Genomic DNA, 22458 nt, shown 5'->3' with positions numbered 1-22458 from the left:
TGGCCAGGGCGGTCCGCCGCGCGAGTCCCCGGCCCACGCCTCTGAGCACATACTAGGACCCGTAGCCCCCTTGCACCTGGAGACTGGCACTCTGGGACCACGCCTGCCGCCCACGCGTACCGGTGGCACAGGCCACCCGAGCGCCGACCGTCGCGCCCTCACCCCACTGTGACCACCCGCCCGCGGCGAGCCAGCAGGGTAACAGCCCTGGGCGCAGGCCCCGCCCCTACCCCCAGGCGGCCAATGAGCGCCGCGACCTGATCCGGCCCCGCCCACCCGGGGGGAGCCCCGGCCGCCGATTGGCGAGCCCCGGCGCTGAGGCCCCCCGCACGTGGGGCGGGGGCGGGGGTGAATGAAGTGGAAGCGATTCCCCCGCCCCCGCGCTTACCTCCCGCGCCCTGCGCGGCCCGTCCCCTGCGGCGCCCAGTCCCGCGCCCGCCGGCTGCACGCGACCCTGCGGTCCGGCTCCCTCGGGCGCCGACCCCGCGCCGCGGACCCGCGATGGCCAAGCGCAGCTCGCTGTCCATCCGCATCGTGGAGGGGAAGAACCTGCCCGCCAAGGACATGTGAGCGCTGCCCGGGGTGGGGGCCCCAACTTTTTGGGGAGGGGCGCTGCCCCTTCCTTAAGCCTCACCTTTCTAGGGTCCACACGGCCCGCCCGCAAGTGGAGCAGCGGCGAGGGTGTGGCGAGTGTGGCCGCCGTGGGGGACTGGAAGGGAATGGGGACGGTAAGATTTGTTGCGAGCACGGGGCGGGGGTGGGGCAGGGGGACAAGGAAGGTCCGTGGACAGGGGAGCGGACGGGGGGGGGGTCAGTAAGGGGCCTGAGCTAGCAGGGAGCCAGCGAACGGCGCTCAGGAAGGGAAGGGGCTTTAATAGGACAGGGGCTGAGCGTGGGGGGCACCTCGCAGGGAGATGTCTCCGTGAACTGCGGGAGTGTGGCTGGAAGGGGTGGGGGTGCCCCTGGGAACCGAGGGGTCTTCCTCGTTAGTTCCGGAACCTTAGTACCCGAGAGTGTGCACCTGAAACCAGCCCCGGGGGGCCGGGCCTGTCCTGGGGCTTCCAGCTGTGCGCAGGAGTGAGGCGTGAACCGGTAGGTCAGGAGGCTGGGACCGTGCAAAGATGGGGTGGCCGGGGAGCAGCTGTTCCTTGTGCCCTGGGCTTTATCTGAGCCCTGCGGTGGCTTTACCTCGTCACAAGGACTTAGCAAGGCAGTTCTCATCATCCCATTTTTCAGATAAGGAAACAGAGGCTGGGAGACCTGAAAAGGCTGGCTCTAAATGGCAGAGGAAGGGCTTGGGTCCAGAGCTCCTAACGCCCGTGGACATCTAGGGCATTCCCTGGTCCCTGGCCAGATTTGAGGAGGTTTCCCCGAGCCCCTTGTCCCAGCGCCTTTCTCAGTAGTCCCAGAGCTGAGGTTCCCCATCTCATCCCTGGCACGCTTGTATACAGCCTTAGGCAGCATCTTAGCTCTGAAGCCTCAGTTTCCCTTTCTGTAGACTGGAGGTCAAACTCCCTTAAGCACAGGGATGTTGGCTGGCTCAGTTGGTAGAGCATGGGACTTTTGGTCTCAGGGTTGTGAGTTTAGAGCCCCAGGTTGGGTGTAGAGATTACTTAAAAATGAAATCTTATTTATTTATTTTTTTAAAAGATTTTATTAATTTATTTGATAGAGAGAGACACAGCGAGAGAGGGAACACAAGCGGGGGGAGTGGGAGAGAGAGAAGCAGATTTCCAGCCGAGCAGGGAGCCCGATGCAGGGCGCCCGATGCAGGGCTTGATGTGGGGCTTGATCCCAGGACCCTGGGATCAGGACCTGAGCCGAAGACAGACGCTTAATGACTGAGCCACCCAGATGCCCCTGAAATCCTTGAAAACAAAACAAAACAAAAAAAACCTTAAGTACAAGGCTCTAGGTGCACTGGCCTCCTGGAGCAGGGTATGGGGGAAGGGGAGCCCAGAGGCTGCATAGGGTCCAAAGTCCACTGTCTGGAGTGCCCCCCCCACGCCCTTCCCCTGCCCCCCTAGGGTTCCTCAGCCTGCTCCTGGATGCCAAGAGGTGGCGAATGGGGCGGGGTGCAGGAGGCCGGGGCGAGGGCGTCTCTCTCACCCGGACAGTGGCCCCTGTGAGTTTGCCTGCTCACTCAAAGCCTTGAGCAGTTCTAGTTCAAGGCCCCCTGGGCCTGGTGAGGCCAGGCTCAGCAGTTGCTATGGCAATGGTTAAGGGGGGCGGGGCTGGGCAGGCCATCTCCAGGTGGGTTTCTGGTCTCGTGGCTAGGTGGGGCGGACCCCGGGAAAGCCATCTCTGCGGAGAGCCAGGCGGATGAGCTCTGAGGAGGGTCTCAGCCTCCTGGCCCAGGCTCTAAGCAGCCCCCCCCCAGGCTGGCACTGCTAACTAGGTCAGCTTGGCCTCCTCTGGCTGGTGGCTGCTGGGAGGAGCAGCCCCTCCGTCTGTCACCTCCCTCCCCATCCCCGCAGGCCCTAGTGCCTGGCTCTAGGCTTTCCCTAGCCCCAGGGCAGTGAAGCTGCCAACTGGGTCTCCCTGGGAGCCAAGGTGCCAGGTTCTCGGCCCAGCCCGGGGACCCTGGGGCTCCATCCCTGGGGGGGTCGCCACTAAGTCCTGTTGGTTTAGCCTTCAGGATCTCTTTCTTTGCCCGGCCCCCTGCCTGCTGACCTCTGTCCCCTCCTGAAGCCTCTGGTCAGAGGGCTTCCTGTCATCTGGTTCCTAAATGCAGCTCTAACTCCCCCCCAGGCCCCCACATTCGAGCCCTGCCTTTGCACAGGTTTAAGGGGCTTCTGTCTTCAGACACTCCCACTCGGAGTCCTCCAGAAAACTCCTGTTCATCCTTCAGGACCCCTCTCAAACTTAGGCTCCGTTCCAGGGTTTTCCCTGTGCCCTCCAGCAGCACTGGTGCTCGTGCCCCTGTCTTGTGCCCTCCGGAGTCAGGAGCACACTCTTGGTAGCAGTTGCCACCATGCTGTGTGACCATGAAGGGTAGGAACCGTGACTCATTCGTCTTGGCATTCCAGGAGCCCTGGGGGGGCTCCTGGCCCATGGCAGAGGAGACTAAGGGCTGTGGAGGACCCTTCCGTTCAATCCTTGCATTAGTTCTACAAGGCAGATATGCTCAGTTTGCAGAAGGGGAAACTGAGGCTCAGGATGTGTAAGTCCCTTGCCAAGGCCACATAGTGTTTAGGGAGAGAAGCTGGGATTCAAACCCACTCTTTCTGCTGTTGACAGGCTGAGAATCCTAGCTGGGCCGAGGCTGCAGCCTTACCATGGGCTTCAGTGGGGACTGAGCCTTGGAAATGCGACACAAACCACTTGGCTCAGGGACAGCAGAGGTTCGGAGACCCCAGGAGGCCCTCACTGGGTGTCAGAGGGCTGGGAAGGGGGCGGAGGCTGGGAAGGGAGTGCGCCTGCCTCACTGTGCCTCATCAGCCTGTCTCCTGAGCAGCCTCCCTTCCAGCCAGGACTTGCACACCTCTGAGGACGGGGATCTCACCACCTTTCCATAGTGACTCATCTTGACAGAGACCGTTCTGAGGAGGGACACATCATCACAGCTGCCATTTCCACTCATGGGCTCTTAGTTCTCTTAAGGGCACAGAGCACAGCTGTGCTCCCTGTCACTGACCGTTTTCAGAGCCCACCTGTTCCCATTCTGTTGCCATCCACTGTCTCCCATTTTTGCGTGCCTGGATCAGCCAGACAGGAGCTAAGTCTCATAATGACCGGTAACCGACTGGCTCCCACGCCCAGTGGCCCTGGGGACGGGCCGAGGACTATTTCAAGGTTTACACTGATCCTTCCCCTTCCACAGCCTGGAAACCGCCAAGGGGCTAAATATAGAGGACTTGCAAGTAGCCAGGCTGGCTTCCCCAAGAGGCTTGGGGAAGGGGAAGTGAGGCAGGGGACCAGTGCCGGGGCCTCATCAGGACAAGAGGGCACTAGGCAGGGGCACAGATCCCCGCAGCTGACCAGGGATCATGGGTGGGCCTCTGGCCTCAGCCTGCTCCTGACGCTGTCCCCTTTGCACTCTGATCCAGCCACCAGCTCCTCGTAGCCCCTGCACACCCAGCTCTGTTCCTGCCTCTGGGCCTTTGCCCACCCCGTGACCTGGCCCCGAACCCAAAGCCCAAATCTCACGGTTCATTCAGAGATTCATTCATTGAGTGAGAGCTGCACCATAGCAAAGCTAGGCTCACGGGGCTGCCAGGCCAGAAGGCAGAGGCAGGGGAGAGGAGGCCCGTCCCCAACCCCCACCCCACCCCTGCCGCACCCCGCTACTTTTCAGAGCACACGGACATCTTCCTCCTTCCCAGTTCCTTGTGCAAATATGCATGCAGCTGCTGGGGGCTGCTACCCAGCCCAGCTCTGGGAGTGCACAGGGGCCTGATTGCTGGAGGTCCAGAGTCCCCCGGATTTGGGGGGATGGGATGCAAGCTGAGGTGTTCCCAAGGGGCTCTCTGGTGGAGAGGGCTCCTAAGTGACAGGGAAAGGGGTAGCAGGCAGAAAAGCAGGGAGTCTAGGGCCATGCCAACATTTATTGCACACCTGTCATGGGCGGACCCTCCCGTCAGACGGGGCACCTGGGGCAGCCACCCTGTGGGTGGCCATTCCGCGCCCCACTGCTCTGTGTGGGGAACCGAGTCCTGGCAGAATTGCACATCTGTCATGGGCGGGCCCTCCCGTCAGACCGGGCACCTGGGGCAGCCACCCTGTGGGTGGTCATTCCCCACCCCACTGCTCTGTGTGGGGAACCGAGTCCTGGCAGACGTTTCTGGTCAGTTTCCAGTCAGGTCAGTTTCCGGTCAGCATCAGGAGGACCTTCAGAGATCGGGGCTTCCTCTGCAGGAAGAGCCCCTTTGGAGATGAGAGCTGGGGCTTTGAATTCCCCAGCCTACCACATGCAAATCATTTCCTTTTTATGGACACTGCGCCTGAAAGGCACTCCTGGAGACAGTCCTTACCCCCTTTCTTGCCTGGGACCAGCCCTAGGCCTGGCTGGGAATGTCCCCCCAACCCACCCCAGGAACCCCCTACCAACCGAGACCAGGGAGACCAGGGCACCTGAGCAGTCCCAGGTTCGTCTTCTTCTTCCTTCTTTCCCAGATGGCCAAGAGCTCGAGGCCAGCCTGTTAAATTTGTTCATTTTTCCAGCAAACACCCCCGGGCCCCCTGTCTTGTGCCCTGTCCTAGACCCTGGGGACACAGAAGGGACCCTTCCCTCAGGTGGTGTGGGGCAGTAGTGGCAGCTGAGGACAGCGCATCGCTAGCAGTCCTGGGATGGAGGGAAAGTCAGAGGGTTTGCAGGCATTGGGCCCGCAGAGGAGACCTTACTCCCTGCCTCTGGGACGGGGCCGGGCTCTGAGAGGCTGGGGACAGCAGGAGCAAAGGCTCCAGGGAGAGAGAACAAGGCGCCCACTTGGGTGTTGAGGATGGGGTTTGTGGACCTGGCCTGGGGCTGTTTCTGTCCTCCTTGGGGCAGAGCAGGGCGTTGAGGGGAAAGGGGTGGCAGGCAGGAACGTCCTTAACCCCCTGCTGGACCCTCGTGCAGGGTCCTGCCTTCTGCTCACCACCAGCCTCCCAGACTGATGAGGGGTGTGGGGTACACGCTTCGAGCCCTTGGACCCCAGCCCAGGCCTCCTTGCCTCAGACTTGATCGTCCGTTCCCTGGGGTCCCCGAGGGCTGAGCTGCCTGGGAGCCCCTGGGTGCTCCTACGCTCTCCCCACCTGCCGCTGGCCGCCGGTCAGCCCCGCCCTGCCCTTGTGTCTTGCAGCACCGGCAGCAGCGACCCCTACTGCATCGTGAAGGTGGACAATGAGCCTATCATCCGGTATGGGCCCCTCCCCCCCACCCAGCACCTGCTCCTCCCCACGCTTCCCGCTCACATCCTCCGGGTAGGGGAGGGGACAGGCTGATCCCCAGGCCAGCCCCCTGCCCTGACGCACCTGCTGGGAGGTGAGAAAATCCACCTCTGACTCCTGCTGATTACTGACCTGAACGTCCATCCAGGCCGTGGATCCAAGGGCCTCTCGCCAGCGCTGTTCCTTTCTGTGATCTTTACGGCCCTCGGAAGGGACAGGGTGATGATTAGCAACAGCGGCTGTCACTTCTGGAGTGTGGTCCGCCGGGTCCTGTGCTAAACCTTTTGCAGCCCATTTATAACTTGCAAGGAGCTTGATGTGTTATGATTAAGTTGCATTTACAGAGGAGGAACCCGGGGACCGAGAAAGGCTAACTTGCTCAGGGTCGCGTACCTTGGAGTTGGCAAAGTCAAACTGGAGCCCAAATCTGGCTGATCCCAAAGCCTGAGGCTCGTCCCCCTCTCTTATCCTGGCTCTCCCTTGGGGTTCCTGTGCCCTGAGAGATGCCCACCGTGGTTATACCCCAGAAAGGCTGCTTCAGGCAAGGGGGCCCCAGCCTGTACCCAGAAGGGCCACTTTTCCCGGATGTGCTTTTGTCCCTGGGCTCCACGATTCTGGGCAGGCTCTTTGAGGTCCCGTTCCTTTTGCGTCTCTGGCCTCGACCTTGGACTTCATGACCAGAGCTGCCCCGCAGTTCTGCCCACCGAAGTGCCCGTTGCTGACGGCCGGCTGAGGCTGCCGGGCTCATGGTTCTTCACCCTTGCAAATAGGACCTCAGGTTCTTCTTCCACATTCTTTGCAAACCACGATACCAAGAGGGGGGCGGGCAGGATGGCTCTGATTATCTCTGTGACAGACAGGGAAACCGAGGCCCCAGCATTCCAGTGGCCTGTCGGAGAAGTGCTTGGGGTCAAGGTGATCATTTGAGCTTCCTTCCGGGTCCTTGGCCCACCTTGGGGGTTTCGGCTCCCCAACCCCCCAGCATTCCCTGCTGAGTCCCCGGGGCTGAAGGCTCTGTCCTGGGTCTGGCTCTGGGTCAGGCTCTGCCACTGTCCTGTTCATGTGACCTGAGGCTAGCTATGGCCCCCTGTGGTCTCAGTTTCCCCAAATGGAAAATGGCCTGCTAGATGCAGCCCTGCGCCCCTCCCAGGGCAGAGGGGACGGTCAGGACGGAGCGGCTGATGGTGGGCAGTGGGGTCGAGGACAAGGAGAATCGTCAGATCCCGTGGGCGGGCCCGGGGTCTGCAAGCGGCCCCGCCAGGCACTGAGGCTCCTTTGCTGTAGGACAGCCACTGTGTGGAAGACCCTGTGTCCATTCTGGGGCGAGGAGTACCAGGTGCACCTGCCGCCCACCTTCCACGCGGTGGCCTTCTACGTCATGGATGAGGACGCCCTCAGGTGGGTGGGCCCCACCCTTCAAATGGGGGCCCCGACCCTGCCAGCTGACCCCCCGGCCCATGTCATTGCCGGGCCGGCAGGTCGCTTTGCAGGTCGCTTTGCGTCCTCTTTGTGGCCTGGAGCGGGGGTTGGGGGGGGAAGGGCTCCGGGTTTGAGCGAGCCGGGGTCTGCGGGGGCGGGGGTGTTCACACCGCTCACACCACATCCCCCACGTGCACATGCGGGAGTAAAGGCACAGGTGTGCTGGGCTGTGCCTGGGGGCGTGCGAGCTAGGGAACCCAGGACGAACTTGGCATATATGTGAGCCCGTGTGTCCGTCCGTGTGTAGCAACCTAGCACATGCCCGTGAGCGTGTCCAGAATGCAGGGCCCGCAGGAGGGTCACGGGTCCTGCTCGGATCGGCTCCTGCAAGTGACTGGAGTGTCAGCTTCTCTGCTTCCCACAGGGCCTCTGAACTGGGCGGTGGGGTGGTTGGGGGTGGGGTGGTTTCCCAGGCTCCCTGCGGAGCCCTGCCCAGCTCTGGCCCCCTCTCCATCCTCCAGTCGGGACGACGTTATCGGGAAGGTCTGCCTTACCAGGGACACCCTGGCTGCTCACCCAAAGGGTAAGATTCCTGGGAGGGAGCCCATGGCCTGCTCCTGCTTCCCCTCCCCCGGCCCCCTCCTGTCTCCCGGTACTGGTGGCCCCGTCCCTGGCCTTCCCCCAACTCAGAGATGCTTCCTCTAGGCTCCTTCACAGCCCGTGCTCAGGGAAAGCCATGTGTGCCCTCCCTAGAAGGGCCTCTGGCCCATCTCCTGCCCCCTAGCCTCAATGTCCTGGGCCCCGTTCCGTCCCCTGCTGGAAATGCATGTCCCTAGGGCAAAGAGGGGTTGCCAGTGCTGGGATCTGAGGCCTCTGCAGGCACAAGAAGGAGCCTCTCCACGCTTGCGGAGGTGCGGAAACCCCTCCTGCCATCGGGCTGGCTTTTCCTGTACCCTTGGTGTCCCCTTAGCCTGGGCCCCTGGGGCGGCTCGGCCCTAAGCCTGAGCGGTCGGCCTGCAGCCGGGCTAGGCCCCTTGGATGATGGTTGGGATGCTGACACTGTTTTGAGAGCTCAGCCCTGTCCCATCCTCACTGTGGGACCTGGGGTAGCTGCTGCCTCCTCTGGGCTGGCTTCCTGGCTGCCAGTGAGGGTTCCGACCTGGAGCTCTCGGGCGGTTCAGGTTTGGCTTGTGCAGCCCCTGTGACTCCTCCCGGGCCTTCCCAGCACACACCTGCTCCTGTCTGTGAGGCCGGGGCGGGCATGCGGGGGTGGGGGACTTTGCTGACTCATGGAGACTCTCGGGCCCCTGCCAGGCCCACAGGCCTCTCCTGCCCACGGCCCCCGCAGGCCCCTCGGGGTCCAGTGGCCCAGGGGATGCTGGGCCCTTAATGCTTCCCCACCTGCGCTCGGCCCCTCCTCCAGCAGCCCCAGACAAGAGCTGCTGTTTTATGATGGAGAAACTGAGGCCAGAGAAAGCGGTTCTATCACAAGTTAGGTTCGGGGGCAGAGGGCACGAGAGGAAGGACACAGGGGTCGCCGGACTTGGGTTCACATCAAGCTTCTTCCAAGAGCCGCTGCTCAGCTTCTGAGACTGTGTCCCCATCTGTCCCCGGGGACGATGGCCCCTGCCCCCTGGAGCTGGAGAGGACCCTGAGCGGCCGGTGCAGGGGCACCGTGGCGCCTGGCGGGGCTGAGCTGTGGGTCCCACAGGTTTCAGCGGCTGGGCCCACCTGACGGAGGTGGACCCTGACGAGGAGGTGCAAGGCGAGATCCACCTGCGCCTTGAGGTGGTCCCGGGGACGCGGGCAGGTCGGCTGCGCTGCTCTGTGCTGGAGGCCAGGTGAGACGGGAGAGGCCCCTGCGGGCCAGCGGGCTGGGGAGGTTGCCTGACCTCAAGGCGTTTCCTGGGTGACCCGGCCGAGGACGCCATGTCTCTTAAGGGACAGGGTGATCTTCTAATGGTGGGACTTTGGGCATCGTAAGGCAGGGGAGAGGGGACCCCAAGCTCTGCGCGTGCAGCCCGCGTGCCAAGCCTGGGCTTCCCCTGGGGTTTAACTACAGTATGAACTTGGCCTGGTGTGTGTGTGTGTGTGTGTGTGTGTGTGTTGCGGGGGTGGGGTGCGGTCCTCTCCAGGTGTGTGTGTGTGTGTGTGTGTGTGTGTGTGTTGCGGGGGTGGGGTGCGGTCCTCTCCAGGTGTGTGTGTGTGTGTGTGTGTTGCGGGGGTGGGGTGCGGTCCTCTCCAGGTGTGTGTGTGTGTGTGTGTGTGTGTGTGTGTTGCGGGGGTGGGGTGCGGTCCTCTCCAGGTGTGTGTGTGTGTGTGTGTGTTGCGGGGGTGGGGTGCGGTCCTCTCCAGGTGTGTGTGTGTGTGTGTGTGTGTGTGTGTTGCGGGGGTGGGGTGCGGTCCTCTCCAGGTGTGTGTGTGTGTGTGTGTGTTGCGGGGGTGGGGTGCGGTCCTCTCCAGGTGTGTGTGTGTGTGTGTGTGTGTGTGTGTGTTGCGGGGGTGGGGTGCGGTCCTCTCCAGGAGGAACAGTGACTCGGGCAGAAAGGTGGGCCTGAGTCACCTACGACAGGCCTCCCTCCCCTCCCCATCCGCGGTATTTTTAGCTGCGGGCTCCCCTCCTGTCGGGGCCTGAGTGTGAGTCACACGTGCTCCCTGAGGAGCTTCTTCCCTTGTGGCTCCGGGCCACCTCCACAGGGTCCCTTGGCTGCCTCTGGGGTGGGAGGGCAGGGCCGGGCCAGTGCCCGTGGGGGAGCCGGTCCCCGCAGGGGTGAGGGGGTGAGGGCTGTCAGCTTGCAGAGGGAGCAGGGCCGGGGGAAGATCTCTCTCCGGCAAGTGGGGACGGTGGCTCCCCGGTCGGATTCCCTGTCCTGGGGCTGGAGTGGGGATGAGGAGGCAGCGGGAGAATGTGCACTTGGGCAGGGGCCGATCACACCCTCACACCCGGCCATTCCCGCCCTCGGGCTCACACGCACGTGCTGCCGTGCTGCCGACACTCCTGGGGACGCGGGGGCTGGCCCAGCCTGGCCTCCACTCAGCAGGGGCCTGGACGGGAGGAGCCGTCTGTCCAGACCTCTGTGCAGAGCATGGGCGGGGGGGGGGGGTGTCTCGGCCCCCACCGCCCCGCCCCTCCCCCGCTCAGACCCCACTGGCATTCCGGGAGGCCCGAGAAGCTGTCTGTGCAGAAAGAACGTTTCTTCTCACCTTTCTGGGCAGATTCTCAAGTTCATGTCCTGGAATTCTCTTGGCTCTGAGGAGGCAGGAAAAGCCGGCACGGGAGGCTTTAAACTAAAAATACGGAGAAGAGCAGAAAACAGTATTTACAGTAAAAAGAAGAGGGACAGGCTTTGCTGTTGCCCCACAAAGGGCTCCGAGCGGGGTGCTGGGGTGCTGTGAGCGGATTTGGGCTTTGCAGAGTATTGGCAGGATGACCTGGCAGGGCTGCTCCCCAAGACCCACCTCCCCCACTGTGGGGCAGGCCTTCTAGAAGCCCGTGATCTCAGTCGTGGGGGTTATCTTCTATACTCCGCAAAGGGGAAACCGAGGCTTGGAGAGATGACCCTGGCTCAGGGCTGCGCTGGCAATCGGGGAGCCGGGTGGGGGACACAGCCCAGGCTGTTCCACGGTGTACTTGCCTCCCTGCTCCCCAGAGCAGACGATAAGCTCACAGCCCGCCTGCGGCTGTCAACCCAGAGGAGCCATGGTGGGGGGCCTGGTCTTCTGTGGGTGCCCCGTAGAGGCCTGTGGGGAGAACACTGGGGGAATCAGTGTCCCGGGGAGAGGCGCTGGGCACAGATGAGCCCAGCCTGGGGGTGACCCCACAGCGGTCAGGTGACAGTCTGGGGACAGAGTGTGAGAAGTGGATGCCCTGCTTCCCTCCCAGGGACCTGGCCCCCAAGGACAGGAACGGTGCATCTGACCCCTTCGTCCGAGTGCGCTACAACGGCCGGACACAGGAGACCTCGGTGAGGGGGCTGAGGGGGGCGGGGATCCCTCATCAGTTGGGCGGTCAGGCTGGGACTGTGGTCTCACAGAAGACATTTAAGAAAGGCCGGGTGACCCTGGGGCATAACAGGTCCCGGCTCTTCTGTCACCAACCCCTACAGCCCCAGCTGCCTTTCACTCCTGGCCTCCTGGCCCAAGACAGCCGGTGTGGGGTTCAGCTGCACCGTCCGATAGCTCCCCCGGCATTGTTCTGCCCCAGGAAACAGCCAGGGTGGTGGGCGCAGCCCTGGGGTGGGCCAGGGGTGGAGGCCTGGTTTCTCAGTGCAGTCTGCTGCTACCTTTGTGCTGTGTGGCCTTGGACAAGTACCTTGCCCACTCTGGGCCTCCATTCCCCCTTGAGAAATGAGCAGGGGTTTGGACAGGAAGGTTACACCTCTGCTGTTGCAAGGCCCCTGCAGGGATCCCAAGTGGGGTGTTTGGGGCAGCTGTACCCTTGGTTGGGCCTTGCTTTGGGGCCCCCCTTGGGGTCAGCCCACCTCTACTTGCCCCGTTCTGGACAGATTGTGAAGAAATCATGCTACCCACGCTGGAATGAGACATTTGAGTTCGATCTGGAAGAGGGGGCCGCGGAGGCGGTGTGTGTGGAAGCCTGGGACTGGGACCTTGTCAGCCGGAATGACTTCTTGGGCAGAGTGAGTGCCCCACTCCTTCGGGCTGCACCTGCCTCCATTCCGGCACCACCCCCAGTCTCCCCCTGCCCCCCACTGCCCCGGAGGGGCACTCCCCAGAACCAGCCACTGGTGATCGGGGACCCCGAGGAGGGACTCCCCCAAAAGGAACAGTAGTTGACTCTGCCTTACTCCCCAGGTGGTGTTCAATGTCCAGAGACTGTGGGCGGCCCAGCAGGAGGAGGGCTGGTTCCGGCTGCAGCCCGACCAGTCCAAGAGTCGGCGGGGAGAGTGAGTGCCTGGGCTTGGCCGCAGGGCTGGTGGGCTCTGGGCCCCAGGGGGCTTGCGGGGGTGCAGGGAGAGTTGACAATTGGCTCCAGCAGGCAGTCGGGGGCAGACCCCAGCCCTCAGGGCCAGACTCTGTTATCCTGACCAGTACTGCCGCCTGGCCCTTCTCACAGCCTTGGACTTGGCCCTGTCCTCTAAGCTCCAAGGCACTACGGGTCTCCTGCTTTCTACCTTCTGGCAGATTCTGGAACAGGCCATCAGACTTTTTCCCTTTAAGGCTTTCCCAGCAGACCTCATACCAGGGTTCAAGTCCCCAGAGCTCTGACCCTCCCTCAGATTTTCCAGGAATGAGGTTGCCAGATAAAATATAGGATGTCCACGCAAAGCTGAATTTCAGGCAAACAGTGAATCATTTTTCCGTGTGGTACTTCCATGCGGTGTCGGAGACAGACTTAGGCTAAAGATACTCAAACTTCACTGGGTGTCTTGTAGTTTTATTTTGGTTAAATTTGGCAACCTATCAAGGAAGCTCTCTGGCTTCCTTGCCCACCACTCAACCGGGAAGTGGAAGGTCAGCAGTGTCCCCCACTGTGGGTGGTTCAGCTCCGTCTCTCTGCAGAAAGTCCCAGACACCCCCCCCCATCCCTACCATGGACAGGGCGGGGGCAGATGGCTGTGTCCAGCCGCAAGGCATGTCCAGAGAACCTGCCCAGGGCTGTTTGGAGGGCTTCTGGGGATGAGGCCGTGCTGAGCAGCAAACTTAGTGAACTGCACTGTGCTTCTGGAAGGGGGGTGCTGAGAGACTGCTAAGGCTTGGTCAGCACCCCCAACAGGAGGGACCCACCAGGAGGGATCCGAGCAGGGGAGCTTGGCAGTTAGATCTGTTATGGCAAGTTCTCCAGCCTGCTCAAGCTTCAGTTGCCCCGGCAGGTTGTTAAAACCGTCGGGGACTTGCTTCCAGCTTAAAGCGTGTACACGAAGGAGCTGTTCTCTTAGAGTTTACAGATCTGAGGCTGGGCAGCCCAGCCTGTTTGCATGGGTCAAGCTCGGAGTCCAAGGGGTCTAGAGGGGGCAGGGAGCCAGCTGGTGGAGATGGCTGGAGGCAGGAAGGGCTTGCCCAGCAGGGAAGGAAAGCAGCTTGGGGGGGAAAAATGGGAGCTGGGCGGTGCAGGGGGTGGGCAGGTGGAGGGTATGAGCCGAGAGACAGGCTGGCCCAGAGAAGGGAATATGGAGCCAGCGGGGAGGGGCCCGGCGCAGGCGGCCTGGGTCCCTGGTGGAGAGGTCACAGGCTGCCCGTTCCAGGGGCAGCCTGGGCTCCTTGCAGCTGGAGGTGCGGCTGCGGGACGAGACGGTACTGCCCTCCGGCTGCTACCAGCCCCTGGTGCAGCTGCTGTGCCGTGAGGTGAAGCTGGGCACCCAGGTGAGGGGGCCCCGGGGGAAGGTGGGAGGGGCCGGGGCCAGCAGGCCAGTCCTCCCTGTCCTATACCCACTCTGAAGAGCAAAGCTCTCGGTTCTCAGGACGGTAAGGAACTAGCGAGTACCCAGGGCCCCTTGCCAACCCTTGGGAAAGCATCCCTCCTTCCCCGTGGTCCTCTGAGGTCCTCAGAGTGAAGGGTTTGGGTTCCCCTGTGGGTCCTCCAACCCTGTCTCTCCTTGCTGCTTCCTGCAGGGCCCAGGGCAGCTGATACCTCTTATAGAGGAGACAACGAGCACAGAGTGCCGCCAGGAGGTGGCCACCAACCTGCTCAAGCTCTTCCTGGGGCAGGGACTGGCCAAAGACTTCCTGGACCTGCTCTTCCAGCTGGAGCTGGGTCGCACGAGTGAGGCCTGGGAGGGGGAGGCCTGTCTGAGGGTGTGGTGGAGAGGGCAGTTGTCTGAGGGTGTGGTGGAGAGGGCAGGCGGGAGCCAAGGACTCCAGAGATGCTGAGAGCAGAGAAATCTGGGAAGGCTTCCTGTAGGAAGCTGCTGGGTCCAATTAGGAGGCAAAGGAATGAGCAAAAGGCATAGGTGGGGCAGTGTGCTGGGAGGGGCCAAGGAAGGTCCTTACAGAGGGGCCAGCTTAGGGCCCCCAGCCCCGTGGTCCTCCCTTCCCCAACCCCGTACCCACTGGAACCTCTGCTCACAGGTGAGGCTAACACACTGTTCCGGAGCAACTCTCTTGCCTCAAAGTCCATGGAGTCTTTTCTGAAGGTGAGGCTGAGTGGTATACATCTTTGTTGCCTAGATGAAGAGACCGAGGTTCAGAAGGGCCAAGAGATAAAGAAGTTCATGCATCCACTCGCGTGTTCATTCGCGCAGCTGCGGTTGGTCTCGCTGTCCCCTTTGTGGGCCTGGCTCTACCCTGAGCGGACACAGCAGGCAGATGGCGCATAAGGGGGGGGGGTGCAGCTGCAGGGAGACGGAGACGGCCAGGGAGCTGGAGGCGGGAGGTGGGACCAATGCCACCCCCCCTGGCCCCCAGGTGGTGGGGATGCGGTATCTGCACGGCGTCCTGGGCCCCATCATCGACAGGGTGTTTGAGGAGAAGAAGTACGTGGAGCTGGACCCCAGCAAAGTGGAGGTCAAGGACGTAGGGTGAGGCCGGATGTGATCCCCGGGGGCGGGGGCGGCGGTGCCAGGCCCTCTTTGCAAGTGGATGTTTTGGCTCCTCTGCCCGGGTCTACTTTCCGTCGCTCTGCCTACCTGTGCGTTGCCTTTGTCCCCGCTTCTGCTGACGCCTTATTGCGCCTGTCTCCGGGAGCCCCCGCGAGAGTCCGGTGCAGGGGCGCTGACCTCCATCCTCTCTGCGGGATCCACTCAGGTGCTCCGGGCTGCACCGCCCACAGACCGAGGCCGACGTGCTGGAGCAGAGCGCGCAGACGCTGCGCATCCACCTGGGGGCGCTGCTGAGCGCGCTCAGCCGCTCCGTTCGCGCCTGCCCCGCCGTGGTCCGCGCCACCTTCCGGCAGCTTTTCCGGCGCGTGCGCGAGCGCTTCCCCGGCGCCCAGCACGAGGTGCGCCCCCTGCCAGTGGGGCCGGGCGGAGGGAAGGAAGCGGCGTTGGGGGGGTTGGTTAGAACCGCAGGCGGGGTGGGGGTGGGGCAGGGGGACAGGCAGAGGCCGGGACAGCCCCGAAGGCCCGCGGGCAGCCCAGCCCCCGCTCTCCCGCGCCCCCCAGAACGTGCCGTTCATCGCCGTCACCAGCTTCCTGTGCCTGCGCTTCTTGTCTCCCGCCATCATGGCGCCCAAGCTCTTCCACCTGCGGGAGCGGCACGCGGACGCGCGCACCAGCCGCACGCTGCTGCTGCTGGCCAAGGTGGGTGCCCGCGGGGCCCGGCCCGCACGGCACCGTGTCCCCGACTGGCTCCCGGGTCGCCCGTGGCTCCTCACTTAACCCTGGACAACAATTTCTCGTGGTCACCCGAGCCCATGGACAAGGAAGCGGGTCCCTGCGGGGAAGGAGTTTCGGGCCCGGAGCCTGTGTGTGTGAACGCGGGCCCTTTGGCCCCCAGATCGGCCTCTTATTCCCAGGCGGCCCTTAGCTGCCTGCCGCCAGGCTGGGACCGGCGTACCCAGGGGAGCAGTCTTCTCCTAAACTTGCCGAGCAAGGCCAGCGGGTTGGTCTCAAGTAGCCTCAACCGTCCGGTCCCGAAAGGCCTCGCACTCCGGGATCGGATCAGCCCCGAGCCGCAGGGCGGATGGACCGGGCCCGTGAGCAGAGCTTGTGCCGCTGCTGCCTCGGGTTCTCCTACGCGAGTGGCCATCGATTTGGTGGCGGGGTGGGGGAGGTTGCAGCGTGCGGGGGGGGGGGGGGTTTGACCCAGCAGAGCCTGGCCCTTGCTGCTGTCCCCTGCAGGCGGTCCAGAACGTGGGCAACATGGACACGCCGGCTTCCAGAGCCAAGGAGGCCTGGATGGAGCCGCTGCAGCCCACCGTGCGCCAGGGCGTGGCTCAGCTGAAGGACTTCATCACGAAACTGGTGGACATCGGGGAGAAGGAGGGTGAGCACTCCCGCTTTGCCCCGCCCCTGCCCAGGGGCCCCACCCACACTGGCCCCGCCCACGGCCCCGCCCACAGCCTCCCCGTCCAGTTTGCTCTGTCCTCTGGCCCAGGTCCCCACCTATCTTCTCTCTGTGGCTCTTGGGTCGCACCCACAGCCTCTCCATCACGCTTGCATGGCCTTGACCATCTGCTGCCTGTGCCCCTCCCCTCGAGTCTCCGGCCACCCCCCCACTACATCCCTGGGCTCACATTTTATCCCCCTCCCCGGCCCCGCAGAGCTGGACCTGCAGCGGACCCTGAGTTTGCAGGCTCCGCCGGTGAAGGAGGGGCCGCTCTTCATCCACAGGACCAAGGGCAAGGGCCACCTCATGTCCTCCTTCAAGAAACTCCACTTTTCCCTCACCACCGAGGCCCTCAGCTTCGCCAAGACGCCCAGCTCTAAGGTGGGTGAGGAAGGAGGCGGCCAAGTGGGGATCCGAGGGGTTTATAACAGCTAGGAAGTTCCGGTGCTCTGTGGTCACTGGGTCACTCACAGAGTTACTGGGGTCACTTACAGAGCCGGGTCCCTGATGCTAACTCCCCAGGCTGTAGAAGGGGAGACTCAGGCCCAGAACTGGGACATAGAGTGGCCCCAGCTTGGACCCTGAGTCTCCCTGTCTCGGCCCACTCCAGAAAAGTGCCCTCATCAAGCTAGCCAACATCCGGGCAGCGGAGAAGGTGGAGGAGAAGAGCTTCGGCAGCTCGCATGTCATGCAGGTCATCTACGAGGACGATGCGGGCAAGGCCCAGACCGTGTACCTGCAGTGCAAGGTGGGGGCCGTGGGGGGGCACTCGGGGAGGGCTGCTGGGGGAATGGCCGCTGGGGGGGGTGCAGCTAGAAGGAGGCCCCGGTGAGCCTACTGCCCCCTGTCACTTGTATCAGGCCCAGCAGGTGTGAGATCTGATGTGTGTGTGTGTGTGTGTGTGTGTGTGTGTGTGTGTCCTGGGCTCTGGGGGTCCTGGGGCCCTGTGCCCGTGGCTTTCCCTGGGCCTAAGGTCTGCGTGGTCTGGTATAGGACGTGTACGTTCCCGTCAATCGGAGCGTCACACATTGTGCATGTTTGTGAGACACTGGTTTTGTGAGTACCTTTGTTGGTGCCTGTGTGTTTGCGGTGCGACCCAACACGCAGTCGTCATGTTTGTGCAGGCGTGTGGCTCTGGGTGCATGCTGTCCAAGTCTCGTCTCTTTATGCATTAGCTCACCCATTCATCTGAGAAGTATTCGCAGAGCGTCCACAAGGCTCCAGGCGCGGGTTGTGGAGGGGCGGGTTCAGCAGCAGGTGAAACTGCCCTGCCCTCCTGGGGCTGTCTCCCAGGGAGGCGGACGGACTGCTAGGTCAATATTTCACATGTCAGATGGTGGCAGCGCCTTGAAGGGCACAGAGGAGACTAAGGGGGAGAGGGAGGGAACCGAGTAGCATTCATTAGGGGGTTACTGCTCTTTCAAGTGTGGGTGGGAGGGCCTCTGGCAGATGGCCTCTGAGCAGGGGCATCGTGAAGGGGAAAACGTCTAGGGGCAGCACACGGGGAGCAAGAAGGAAGGCTGAAATCAGAGGGGTTTGGCTTATCCCCGACAGGGACTGTCCAGAGCCACAGGGTAAAATGGTGGCTACCTGTACGGTTGGCAAGGTTGTACACTGCTCAAGGCACGGCCGTCGGGGGCAGTGGCAGCTGACGTCCAGCTGCTGCTCTGCTCATCAGGCCATGTGCCGGGGAGCTCCAGGAAGGGAGGGCGGGCTTCCTGGAGAAGGTGACCGCTGACGTCCCCCCATGTCCCTGCAGTGCGTGAATGAGCTGAACCAGTGGCTGTCTGCGCTGCGGAAGGTGAGCATCAGCAACCCCGGCCTGCTGGGCTCCTACCACCCTGGCGTCTTCCGTGGGGACAAGTGGAGCTGTTGCCACCAGAAGGACAAGTCAGGTGGGAGCGGAGGCCTGGGTTCCCCTACACGGCATCTGGGCACCCTGGCCGGGACACGGGGCTTCCAAGCCCTGGCTGGCTGGCCCGGCTAGGGAGGCCACCTATGCACCTGGGGGAAGTCATTGGTGGCAGGTCAGTCCCTGCAGGGGTTCTGGGCGGGAAGGGTTCCAGAATGGGAGTTTGGGAAATGCTGCTTGGTGTGGGTGCCGCGCATGGGTTCATCGAAGGCTCTGAGGAGGCCTGGAAACGAGCTGGAGTGCCATCCGTCATGCTATGTAACACAGCACTCCCTCGCTCACATGACAGGGACTCTCTGTTGCCCAGGGAGGGAGGTGTCTGTGAACCAGGGTTTTGAGGGACACACCGTAGGGACTCCTTGCTGCCGAGGGCACAGGAGGGCCCCTGAGCTTCACGTTCCCACCTGGAGGCCTGATGCTGGAGCTGCGGGGGTGGGGGCGGTCCCCGGGCACCAGAGGGACGGCTGAGACAAGCTGCTGCTAGAACTTTCCGTGATGGTGGCTGTGGCGCCCAGAACTGTGCGTGTGCTTGTCGCGAACAGGTGTGGGCAGACTTAAAGTGTGGCCAGTGTGGCCCAGGAGCTGAGACTTAAGTTTGTTTTAATTTATGTAATTTTAATGATTCTGCATTTAAGTGGCATTATGTTATCAGCTGGCTTCCTGTGGGACAGCTCAGTTAGGACCTTCCTTCTCTTACCTTCATCGGCTTTACAAAACTCTTGTTCCCTGGTCTCGGAAGAGACTCGGCCCCCGGAGCCTGCTACACGGGGAGTCCCTGGGAAGCCGCCGCACCTGCTGCAGCCCGGCCCCGGGTCTGGGAGGGGACAGCAGCTGCGCTGTACACCAGTGTCGCTGCTTGGGTGACCTGACCCGCAGCCACTGGCTTTGACCTTGGTGGCGATGGCCTTTGTTATTGGCTGGGGGCACTCCCTAGGGCACTAGGAGGCAGGGTCCGGTAACCCATTCTATGGAGGAGAAACCGGAGGCTTCACGGGGTGGGGGCAGTGCCTCTGCCAAGGTCATAATGCCAGCTCATTCCAGCTTCCGTCCCCATGGCCTTACGGTCCCAGGCCTCTCCCTTCCTTCCAGGCCAGCAGCCACCGGGAAAGCTGTCCAGCCCCCCGGGCTGTCTCCTGTGCGGCCCCCGTGCTCGGCCGTTGTGCATCTCTGGGCTTGGGGGCTGCACCCGACAGAGATGAGATGTTGCCCTCCTGGGGCCCCTGAGCCCATTCCTGTCCCTCTGCAGGCCGCAGTGTCCCCACGTACGCTGCCACGAGGTTGGATGTAAGCTCTCACGGGGCCTGCCTGCAACCCTGCCCTCTTTGTGCCCCCAGATCTGGGCTGCGACAAGACCCGGTCGCGGGTGACCCTCCAGGAGTGGAATGACCCTCTGGACCATGACCTGGAGGCCCAGCTCATTTACCGGCACCTGCTGGGCGTGGAGGCCGCACTGCGGTGAGGAAGCCTGTGTGGCCCCGGGGAGTGTGGCGGGAGAGGGCGGGAGCTGGGCCGAGAGGCTGGTCTCCGGCTGCACATCAGGCCTGGCCGCTTCCTGTCCGTGACCCCTGCACCGGGGGAGGGGCACTCGGGTCTCCGCGGCAGGAGGCAGGCTCACCTGAGGACGAAGGCTCAAGGATACAGAAGCCCCGGGTCACTGCCACGGCTGTGTCCGGCCTTGGGCTGACCCAGCCTCCCAGCCCGTCCGGCCGTCCCGTTGTGCCCTGGGAGCACAGGGATTGCCCCCAGCCAGCTGCTTAATGCCTGGTCTCGGCCCTGGCTCCCGCTCAGAAACAACCAGAATGCCTGCGGCCTCCCCCACGGATTCAGAATTTCTGGAGGTGCAGTGCTGTGTGGGCTCACCTCCGAGCAGCCCCCTGCTTCTCTGAGCCCGCTGGGATCGGGGCGGTTTTCTGTCGCCACCCCCATGCTTGCGTCCTGGAGGGGTGGTGGCTGTTGTCCTTGTTCCTCGTCAGCTTTTCCAGGGTGTTATCTCGTCCTCAGAAACCCTTCTGGGGCTCAGGGGGTCAGACGAGAACCACGCACTCCCCTGGGAGCCGCAGTCTCCAGTAGCTTCCAGGTCACTCCTGTCACCCCTCTCCACCCCTTGTCTGGCCCCCTGGCTCGGGGACGTCATCCTCCACCTACCAGATACAGCCACCACCCTGTCTGCTCTGTTCTGGGGACCCACAGTCGTGTCCCCCATTTAAGCCAGGAAGCGGCGGAGCAAAGACTCGAACCCAGGCTACCTTGGGTTCAGGTGGTTCGCGCCACAGGACCAGTGCCGTGGGCCTGACCACAGCCCCCTGCCTTGAGAGCCTCCGCACTTGTGGAACCGCTTGGCCACCTTTCCTCTCGTTCAGCCTCACCTCCTTGCCGTCCCGCAGCGTCTGGCCCGGCCCTTCTGCGCCACCGGCTCCTCTGGTCCCCTGACGCAGTGGCCTGGGGCTGTAACGGATCACTGGACGCCGGGCTGGGAATGACCCAGATGTCTTCTCCTGCAGTCAGGGTTGAGTTAGCAAATGAGCGGAGCGAGTCAGGGACCGACCCCACAGCCTAGAAGGCATCTGAGGGAGGAGGAGCGTGTTAGATCTCAGCAGAGGGACACAGCCCTTCCCAAACAGATCAGGGAGACCGTCCAAAGGACCAAGCCAGTGGGATTCCTAAGTAAGGAGCTTCAAGCCTGGGGTCCCCGTGGCTGCTGGTTCTCCCTCCACGTAAGCTCCCAGGATTGTACGTCAGAGGGCTCGGCAATCTCCGGTGAACCCTGGTTAGGAATCGTGCTTAAATTGTCATTGTCTCCTACTCCCCTAAGAAGGAAAGTCGTTTCACGGCCAGTTAATACTGGGGACTTTCAGGCCCTTTTCCCCAGGGTCCTCTGAAACAGGAGTGATGTGGTTGGAACTTGGTTTCCACAGTGCCTTCCGCCGGCCCGCCACTGCGGAGGTGGGGAGACCCAAGGAGGCTGGCGGACGGCAGGTGGCAGGTGGCCAGGGGACCACGACCTGGGCCCCTGTTACTTCCCCCCAGGTTGAAGGGGTCAGCTCCTCCCTCCCAGAATCCCTTCCGCTCAGGAGGCCCACATGGGGTCCCCCGGCCTTCCTGGCAAGGGCTCCACGAGCTCTGTCCTCCCTGCAGAGAGAAGCACCGGGAGCTGAGTGCGGGCACGGAGGCAGGCTCTGCGCGCACCGGCCCGGGGGAAGGTAGGTCCCTCCCAGCTGGACTCCCACAGTGGCCTGAGCTCTGTTTTGGGGTGCTGTGGATGGGGCCACACCCCCCAGGAGCTCTGGCCCTGACTGCTCTGCCCTCATTGTGCCTCTGCCTCCAGCCCCCGAGGACGCGCTGGCCCAGCTTCTGCAGGTGCTGCGGGACCTCCAGGAGGCCCACCGCTCTGGCTCGGCCGGCCCGCCGCCCTCGGAGCCCCGCCACCCCGGGCCACTGCAGACGTGAGGCCTGCCCCCCCCAACCCGTGCCCTCGCCAAGCCCCCTGCCAGGTGCTTGGAGACCCCCGGTGTGCTTTTGGCTCTTCACTCCCACTCCTGGGGGAGCAGGGCTTAGGGCTGTCGTGTGCTGGGTGAGTTGGGGGTCCAGAAGGCCCGTCGTTGACTGCCCGAAGTCTCTAGGGGACTTGGCACACTCTTGCTCTTCTGTGAAGCCTAGCTGCTCCCCACAGCTCTTGTGGGCGCCACTGGCGCTAGCCCAGACTCTCCAGGGACCCTCCCTCCTGCCCAGGGCAGACCTGGCAAGAAACCACCCCTAGGATGGGCCGAGCCCAGGGGAACTGATGCTTCTTGGACCCAGAGAGGTGGGAGGGAACACGGAGCGCAGGCGCCCAGGCCTTGACCTCAGCATCCCCTAGCTCCTGGCCGCCACGCCCCCTCTCCCCTCCAGCCACTGGCTGGGCGCCCTGGGAGAGCTTCGCCGGTGCTCTGTTGCTGACAATAAACCTGCTGTGACTGCTGGGCTCTGGGGTCTTGTGATGGGGTCGGTGGAGGGCCTGGGCCTGGGGACTCCCGTGGCTCCTTGGGGGTGACCAACGACCAGCACTGCTGCCTTAGCCTTTGTGTGTCCTGTCTGCCCACCCCCCCACGTCACAGGGGGACTCATTTCTCCCCCCACCTGCTGTCCCCACCATAACCCCGGGTCCCACTGCTCCATCCCTCACAGGGTAGAGCCTCACCTTCCCTTCCTGGCCCTGGGGCTGCTCAGTCTGTGCCGCCCCTCCCCCATCACCAACACCCTGTTCTCTGGCTCCTTCTTCAGAGCCTCACACAAGCCCTCCTTGGGTTTCCAGGACCTTGTGGTCAGGAAGTACA

General features: G+C 63.1%; 1 protein-coding gene across 4 annotated transcripts; it reads left to right on the top strand.

Annotated features, from left to right (window-relative positions):
• Positions 1 to 407: 407 nt before the first annotated feature.
• On the top strand, positions 408 to 22105 carry RASA4B (RAS p21 protein activator 4B). 4 transcript variants are annotated; one of them, XM_059153960.1, is made up of 21 exons: positions 408 to 566; positions 5784 to 5840; positions 7156 to 7269; positions 7812 to 7873; positions 9002 to 9131; positions 11174 to 11255; positions 11796 to 11927; positions 12103 to 12194; positions 13494 to 13611; positions 13861 to 14011; positions 14317 to 14381; positions 14653 to 14765; positions 14992 to 15184; positions 15348 to 15485; positions 16026 to 16170; positions 16448 to 16614; positions 16844 to 16981; positions 17993 to 18128; positions 19480 to 19600; positions 21281 to 21345; positions 21471 to 22105. In XM_059153960.1, the coding sequence occupies exons 1-21, from the start codon at positions 502 to 504 to the stop codon at positions 21590 to 21592; spliced, it is 2406 nt and encodes an 801-aa protein (XP_059009943.1). In that variant the 5' UTR covers positions 408 to 501; the 3' UTR covers positions 21593 to 22105. The 4 variants fall into 4 exon arrangements, with proteins under 4 accessions (XP_059009943.1, XP_059009944.1, XP_059009946.1 ...); XM_059153961.1 differs by having other exon boundaries at positions 413 to 566; positions 7161 to 7269; XM_059153963.1 differs by lacking the exon at positions 408 to 566 and adding an exon at positions 678 to 728.
• The last annotated feature ends 353 nt before the right edge of the window (positions 22106 to 22458 follow it).

The sequence above is a fragment of the Mustela lutreola genome, chromosome 17 (assembly GCF_030435805.1).
Source record: "Mustela lutreola isolate mMusLut2 chromosome 17, mMusLut2.pri, whole genome shotgun sequence".
Taxonomy (NCBI): Eukaryota; Metazoa; Chordata; class Mammalia; order Carnivora; family Mustelidae; genus Mustela; species Mustela lutreola.
Note: the sequence above shows the minus strand (reverse complement) of the source record. Positions and strands in the feature narration are given on the sequence as shown.

Excerpts from the sequence above, each read along its gene's own strand:
- RASA4B (XM_059153960.1), top strand. The coding sequence starts at position 502 with ATGGCCAAGCGCAGCTCGCTGTCCATCCGCATCGTGGAGGGGAAGAAC. Across the intron at positions 9,132-11,173 it reads TGCTCTGTGCTGGAGGCCAG|GGACCTGGCCCCCAAGGACA; the intron begins GTGAGACGGGAG and ends CTTCCCTCCCAG. Across the intron at positions 16,171-16,447 it reads GGACATCGGGGAGAAGGAGG|AGCTGGACCTGCAGCGGACC; the intron begins GTGAGCACTCCC and ends CCGGCCCCGCAG.